At 38.0% G+C, this 8,487-nt stretch overlaps 1 protein-coding gene and 1 long non-coding RNA gene across 2 annotated transcripts; both read left to right on the top strand.

Moving 5' to 3' along the window:
- Positions 1–222: 222 nt before the first annotated feature.
- LOC108358999 (putative nuclease HARBI1) lies at positions 223–893 on the top strand. The gene is made up of 2 exons (XM_017610609.1): positions 223–373; positions 430–893. The coding sequence occupies exons 1-2, from the start codon at positions 223–225 to the stop codon at positions 891–893; spliced, it is 615 nt and encodes a 204-aa protein (XP_017466098.1).
- A 6,471-nt stretch (positions 894–7,364) lies between these two features.
- LOC108359006 (uncharacterized) lies at positions 7,365–7,673 on the top strand. Its single transcript, XR_001846866.1, has 2 exons — positions 7,365–7,475; positions 7,554–7,673. It is a non-coding gene; the product is annotated as an uncharacterized LOC108359006 (long non-coding RNA).
- Positions 7,674–8,487: the final 814 nt, after the last annotated feature.

Raw genomic sequence — 8,487 nt, 5'->3', positions numbered from 1 at the left:
CGCGTACATTTTGCCAGGAATCAAATTACATTGAAAATAATAATTCACAGATCCCGAAGCATAACACCGCTAAACCAGTTATTGATCGCGCTACGATTTTTTGCCTGCGCAAATTTTCAAATCGACGTTGGCGACTTCGTTGGATGCAGCCGATCGAGTGTTTGCATCATTTTACCTCGTGTATCTACAGCAATTGCTCGCTTCCTACCACAGGTAATACGTATGCCTTCAACGCCGGAAGAGATGCGCAGGACAAGCCTTACATTTTATAAAATTACTAAGTTCCCAGGTGTCATTGGTGCTATCGATTGTACGCACGTTAGGATTCAGTCGCCTGGCACCGACCAAGCCGAGAACTATCGTAACCGCAAAGGTGGATATTTTGTTTTTTATTTTTTCACATTCATATCTTTCGTTTTTTCCGACAAGGTTGGTTCTCCATCAACGTGCAAACAGTGGTCGATGCGGAGGCTCGAATTACGAACATTGTTGCTCGCTGGCCAGGTTCTACTCATGATGCCACGATATTCAACAATTCGCGGTTGTACCGACGATTGGAGACTGGAGAATTCGGCAACGATTTGCTTGTAGCCGACGGCGGATATCGTAACACCGAATATATGGTGACACCGCATTTGAACACGCAAACAGCTGAGGAGCAACTTTACAACTCCAGCCACATTAGCACGCGTAATGTCGTGGAGAGGTCATACGGCATACTTAAACGACTTTGGCCTGTACTATCAATGGATAGGCGTGTGCGCATTCATACGGTCCAATCAATTATTGTCGCATGTGCTGTTTTACACAACATTGCAATGAACGAACGGGACTACGTACCGGATGACGAAATCGATGGAATCAACGATGGGATGGGCTCCCTGCATGAGTAAGTTACAGATCGCGATCATGGTACGCGGAGTAATGCGAGAGATAGACTCACAAGAGAATATTTCCACGGATTGTTGATGGCTGGAAGATAAGCAAATGAAATCCCAACCAAAATACGATAAACATGTTAATTAAAGTCTTTTATTGAAATTTTTATTTTGCAGTATTAGTATTGTTCCCATATACAGAAACCTAATTCTTTCAAATTTCGTTTTCCGAGAAATTCGTGCGCCTGCGTTTTACGCTCTCAATTTGGGCAGTCAATAATTCAATGCGTAAACGATGCTATTCTAAACATATTTCGTGCACTGTACTCTTCTCCTCGCGCTCTTCACGCCACAATTGCATTTGCAATTCATGTCGTTCAGAAGCTCGCTTTTCTTCGTTCTGATAGAAAGCCGTTTTCGCAATTACCGCACACTTGGCGTTGTCGTTAGCAGGGTTCGACTGCGGATAAGTGCGTGCATTGGATGCGATTGTATCTCGTTCTGTTGTTTATCACTACTATTACTGTTGCAATCAGTTTGAAGATTTGCGCTGTGTGCCTCAGAGGGATTCACACTACTTATATTTTGCGTCTCAGGAAGATTAACTGTATTTTTACTTTGCATCTCAGAGAGATTTATGGTTCTGGTATTTTGTGGATCGTTCTCTTCATCTGTCATTTGGATAATATCGAGAGAAAGCTCCGTTGTGTCATTGCTGGCGTCGATGTTATCGGGGCGTGTTTCGAAAGAGGGCTCAGAGTCTGCTGTGGCGAGCGGCCTTCATCGTCATCGTCGAAATTTGGCGCGAGGCCTTCGATTGTTAGCGCAATCGCAGCATGTAACTCTTGCTTAGTGCCGCTTAGTTGTTGGTCAATATCGGGTAGAGGCTTGCGCCGCCGGTGAGCTGACGCGACAGTTTATTCGCGGCGTAGCCTTTGCGGAGACCAGCTTTGATATTTTTAAATTTACTTAGGAGATTCTTGGCTGAACGAAATGTCTATAAAAGCACAGAAATCTAGAAAAGCCTATCAGAATGGAGAATGAAAAAAATTACCGTGGAAATCGGTGACGAATTGAACTCCTTTTCAATAGTTCGCCATGCTTCCTTTTTTTGCTCGTTGTTAAGCAGATTTGTACTTTTGTCTAGCAGCACCTTTCCGTGCTTTAGCACAAGCTCGGACAACAAATCCTCCTCAGCCGCAGAGTAATTTTGGTTGCGCACCTTTGACGGACCAGCTTGTTGTTTTGAATCGCCATTTGCTTCCATTTTTGGAAACCAAAAAACAAAATTCACAAAGAAAATGCAAAATTGGAAATTTTATGTTTACGAATTGAAAACTTATAATTAAAAAAACGCGTTGTAAACTGACAATTCAGATCATTGTCGGCAGCTTAAATCTCCGTCGTAAAACAGAATTACGACGCGTCGCAAGTCTGATTATGTTTGTGAACAAATCGAAAAAATTTATGCGGGTTGTAAACCCAGTCGTATTATAAGTCACGATTTAAATAAATCGAGTTTTATACGGTTTTAAAACTCGGTCAACAAACTGGGCGTAAATATGCTTTATTTTAAACTTAGGTATATTTTGTTTCAGATTTCAGATTTAATTTAATCATATAATTTGTTTCAAATTTCTTCCTACTGGGGAATCATTCCGTTCTTTGGCGTTTCAATATAAGGTATCTCATTCATGGATTTCTCATATAGTGAGGCAAGTTTCACAAAGTATTGTGAAGAATATGCTAGACGTTTTACCACAACTAACGGAAGATTTCATGCGGATAACTGCAAACAAATTTATGGCACTGTGGAATTTTCCCAACTGTGTGGGTGCCATAGACGGCAAACACATACGAATAAAAGCACCTAATAACAATGGATCAATATTTTTTAATTATAAGGAGTATTATTCAATGGTTTTGTTGGCGATTGCCGATGCAGATTGCAAATGTGTAGCAGTTTAAATACACTGAGTTATTGTGGAAAAGATTTTATCATAAACTATTCTTTGTAGGAATTTATTTAAAAAGCAACATTAGTCGCAGAATACAAAATAATGAATTCAAATTCCCAGCGCTTAGCCCTCTTCCTGAATCGACAGAAGCTGTGCCTTACGTGTTTGTCGGAGATGAAGCTTTTCCATTGCACGAACGTTTGATGAAACCATATCCTAGAAGGCTATCACTATCTGACAAATCTAAAGCTGTATTCAATTATCGTCTTTCTCGAGCACGGAGAACCACGGAAAATGCTTTTGGAATATTGTGTGCTTATTTCCGAATATTTTTCAAGCCAATTGCCACCGTACCAGAAGCTACCGACAACCTCATCACTAGTGCATGTATATTGCATAACATTTTACGAGGTGCCAACATTCCCCTTCCAACGCATATTACAAGCAGTGATATACTACCTCTACCAGAAAACAATTTAGTACCACTGTCTCAAAATAATACCCGAGGACTAGTAGACCAATACAGATACGCGAAGAATTTAAAGAGTATTTCAATGGTATTGGCGCGGTGGAATGGCAGGACCATTATTGTGTAAATAATTGAACTTATTTTATAAATCTAGCACTGGGTTACTTTACAGTTGTCCCCGAAATAACAGGAGTGCGATAATTTGACCAGTAGCTCGTTTCTGTAACAATTCTCCACCAAGGCGAATTGAGATATGAATTCGCCGCCCCGTTCTCTCTACTGCTAATTAGTAGTAGAGAATGACATATATTCTCTACCAGTAGAGAAATAATCGGTAGAGAAAAGTTACAGAAACGAGCTACAAGTGTGACTACTTTTCTTTTGTTTGTTTAATGTTTATAATTTTTTTTATAAAAGACTAGCTGGTAGTACAACAAACACCATACAAATTAACATTTCAAACTTTCTAGAAAAATTAAAAAATCCTGCAAAATTTCAACAAAATTCCAAACTTTGTAATAAAGTTTGTAATCAAAGTACAAACATAAATTTTTGAGTTTTTGTGTTATACCTTATGGTCTTAGCACTACAAAAAAATTAGTAAATAAAAATCACAATATAACGTAACATAAATGGAATAAAGATTCGAATTACATAGATAAACATATAGACGTAGCAGGGGTTGGCGTGTTAAAAAATTAACTTTAAATCATTGGGCAAATAGCAAAACAGTACCCGTCCCACATTTAGAGAATATTGCATGTTTCAGACCGAATGTCTTAATAAATTAGTTACCGAACATTAAACACGTAGGCGCGTATTCATAGTCCAGCAACTAAGTCGAAACTAACAAAGTTGCAACTTAAATTTAAGTACCAACTTAAAATTTACCTCTATTCATAGTCGCATTTCAGACTTCTACTAAGTAGTTTCGACTTAGTTAGCAAACCGAGTGTGAAAATTTATCGACTTTTCTTTACGATATTTTGGAAAAGTTACATTTTTATTAAATAATGTCAAGTTTGATCATCCGTTTATGTAATTTTTATTTTCATTGCATGATTATGCAAAAGAATAAGGTATCATTTTCTTGTTAATTGTGTGAAATAGCCAAAACATCCGCAGTGATGTGAAGTCGATGTTTATCGAAACCATGCTGTGAAACATTTAGTAGATATCTAAATGTTATGCACAAATTTACTTTAAAAGAACTAGCGNGCAGCCGAAACTAAATTTTAAGTTGGTACTTAGCCAGAAAAGTCGAAACTAAGGCGACTATGAATAGCTTAAGTTGTGACTTAGAATAGTTTCGACTTATTTATTTAGTACGACTATGAATATGCGCCTTAGATTTTAAAATAAAGCTTGCACCCTTGACTAAAAGCGTATTAAAATTTTCTTGGATCGGATCACCCATTTGGACACAATAACCGGAAATCACTAAACATTCCCGTCCGAATTCGACAACTTTACTTTTTCCATACACTTTTTCATTTTGCTGGTAATGATTCTGAATTTATTTAGCACATGTACGCACCTGTCTTCTGCAGTGCGTCTGCTATTACATTCCACAATCTTTGTTTTGCTTGAGTGTGCATATATCCCTCCCCGAGCTTATATTATATAAACACTCATTGCTTTTAACAAAATCAACTAGCACTTCATCCTCCTCGGTCGTCCAGGTGGCCATCGTTAGACTCTCCATACTTCCAATTACATATATGCAGCTATACATTTATTAGATTAAACATGTGAGAGGAGGATCTACTCTACTGAACAAACATGTAGGACATGGGGTACTTTTTGCCGTCATTGTTATAATTTTTGCTTTTCCTCAACCGATACCACCTTGTATAAATTCGCCTTTCGACAGGTCAAGGAAAATTTATACAAGGTGATATCGGTAAAGCAAAAACAAAAACTAGAATAACAAATTATACGTACAATGGCAGCGAGAATCGCCACAAATGTACAACAAACACAACATTTTGACATTTAGAAGTACCGCGGCCAAAATGTTCTGTCAACAGGACCTTGTATGAATTCGCCTTGCATCAGATCTTTCTTCGCCTTCAAGGCGTATTTAATAAGGTGAAGTTATCCGTATAGAAGTCGAATTTATACAAGGTGGTAGCAAGAATACAACAACAAAAACCATATGCATTTTGTATTGTGGGTGTTATCACCCGATTTACATGATTCAAGTACTTAAAAGCAATTCTTGCTGATTTTCTTTTGTGTTTTCTATTTGCTTTTACAAGCTTCAATTCTGTCGAGTTCAAGTTGTTGGTTCTTTAAATGGGAAGCAACGAAAATGTCAAAAGCAAAGCAAGAAAGTTGAAACGAATTAACGGTACAGACGCATGTGTACTCGCCTCTTTGCTTCACACCCCCTCTCTTCCACTTGCGAGCAGAATTGATTTCAATAGTTGAACTGTGTAAAAGCAGTCTATGTCAAATCGCAGCTTACATGTATTTTGTTTTTGCTTTTTATGGGTCTGCTGTCAAATCAGTAAAAGCACAAACAAAACACATGTAGGGCGAAGAAATCCGCAGATCCAACAACACCACCTTGTATAAATTCACCTTGGCCGTATATAAGTAAAAAATTAACAAATTATACACACAATGGCAGTACGGAATACAGAAAACACATCATTTTGACGTTATGCTTTTCACGGTGAAAAATTCTGCTGTCGCCCCAACACCACCTTATTAAACTCACCTTGATCGCCGTAGTAATCTGATGTATCATGTGAATGTCAAAATGATATGTTTGTTGTAAACAAGGCGGATTCATATTACATTTGACATTCACAAGGACCGCGGCGAAAATCTAAAATCGCCAGTAACACAAGAACGATAGAATACAAGATTGCACATTCCCGCAGAATGACATTTGCGGCAACGGGTAAACAAAGAATTTGGCGAAGAACAATGAGTTGACAGTTGTGAATTTGCAATGAGAAAACGTGTTTTCTTCACAATTCACCAATTTTTCAAGCCATCTTATAGCAAATTAAGCACAACGTTAACAAAAATTATACAACCACTCTTGAAATGTGTTCAAAAGAATAGAAAGAATTTTGTGTTTGTATTGCAGGTGCCGGAAAAGTGATAATATCTTGTCGCAGCGCATGTTTTCCTGCAGAAAGTGGTCGATGCTTGCTTACCTCCGATTTTAATTTGTAAATTGTGGTATTTCAACGTTTTCAACTTAACATGTCGTGTTTAAAAGTGGTGCTTTCAATTGTATGTGGGCTGGTGTTGCTGTTTGAGAACTGTGAAGCTGTGGAAGCTTTTGACAAATCTCCAAAGGACCAAAAGGAAAAATCAACTAAGTTGCCGCCTTGTAAATCATGCACTGTGCTTGTGGAATCATTTAATTTGGTGAGTGCGTGGCAGTAATAACAAATTTGTGTCGTATTAATATAAACTTTGCTTACAGGGTTTGGAAAAAATAAGTCGCGGCAAGCATGCCGGTGGTGATGCAGCTTTATTTCCATATTTTCCATAAATGAAGTGGTGCTTTATCATGCGCGGAATGCACTTAAAGGCATGGTACGTCCTCAGAGTTTAAAGATTTGTCAATTCCAAATCAACACGGGCTTCATACCGGAACAAGAAACATTGATAACATTTTCCTCGAATGATCTCGATGATTTACCGGATGCCGATCAGGTTCCTCATGACTTTTAGGTTTCGCTGTCGTTGAGTTTCACGGATAACGAATTTCCGCCGAGTAGGAATCCTCCTTGGTTACCAGCAAAGCCCATAAGACACGCACAACATATATTTAGTTCGCAATTAGAATTCGAGGAAATGGTGGATAATTTCAACAAGTCCCTATAGTATTTCCGCCCATTTCAATTATTTATTTATTTTCCTTACAACAGTGACAAAACCTAGTTCCATCAACAAACCTACGCCTGTTAGGTCAGCTGCTTCCGTAGATAACGCCTATTTTACCAGATGCTACCGAAATAAAGCAAGAGGAGCAACCTCAACCATCACCACCAATAGACATGCTCAATTTAAACCAGCCCCAACCCCAGCTGCCGGTGCAAGATCCACAAGCCACAACGAGTAACGCTAGTTTCGATTTGCTTGGAGCATTCGGGGATGATAATTCATCTGGCATTGGCTCGGCTCCAATACCTGATATTTTAGGTAAGTCTTAGACTTTTAGGCGGCCATCCAAATTAATATTTGCTAAGTTCTGAACTGAGGCCTACATTCCTATTTTAGAAATTAATGTACAACCAACTTCAAATGCCAACCTTGATGATATCTTCGGCTCAGTTGCTTCATCGGCGCCGAAAATCAACCTGGAGTTTAATAGTTTTTCTGTAAACCAGCCGACACCAACTAGTGCAAACCAACCTGGTGTATTGGTTTGTGTCGCGTCAGTCTCAGCAAAATAGTCTTGCATCAACAACCAGAGCTCAGTACGTCATAGTTATTTTTCTTCTCTATTTTTGGAAGCTAGTGCAATGAGTTATAGTTTTAATAAATATTTATTCGATTTGAAATTTTTACTACTATAGTCTTTATTTTGCAGTATATTATATACATATATTTGCAGTATATTATATTTTCATTGATCCACTTAGTTAAGTTTAACTATAACGAAGCAAAATGATGTGTAAAACCAAGTAATTGCTTTTAAATCTAAGTAAAAAAATATACAATTTAAATGATAATTATTAAAAAGATACATGCATACATATATACGTTAAGAACATAAATATATATAGGATATAAAATTTTAATCTCTTTGTCAACTTAATTGCGGCCCTGAAAAGGGCCTTTGGATAAATCATATTACTTGCCTGCAAATAAATAAGTTTATATTTCTATAAAAGACGCTTGATGATTTTTTAAAACTAGGGACTTACGTAGCATGCATGTATTTTAATTTTAGGAGTCTGAAATACTGAGATCAGTGCGTGTGAAATGCGGACATTGATTCATGCTGCAAGTAAAGAACGGTCTACATTAGCAGAATCGGATAATACGCCCTTGTTGTGTCCAAGCAGGTATAGTCGCAGACGGTACTTGAATTCCTGTTGGTCAGGGTGATCATGTAACCCGCCTTATGACCGAATAATGCCGAAGAAATTTTCGAGTACGTCTTGGTTTAGCCGATACGTCAAGACATACTTGACATTAAAGCGAGCTT

This window comes from Rhagoletis zephyria, unplaced genomic scaffold (genome assembly GCF_001687245.7).
Source record: "Rhagoletis zephyria isolate East Lansing unplaced genomic scaffold, Rhagoletis_zephyria_1.1 Rzeph_scaffold_00322, whole genome shotgun sequence".
NCBI lineage: Eukaryota > Metazoa > Arthropoda > Insecta > Diptera > Tephritidae > Rhagoletis > Rhagoletis zephyria.
The sequence above is the reverse complement of the archived record's forward strand: the minus strand, read 5'-3'. Positions and strand labels throughout refer to the sequence as shown.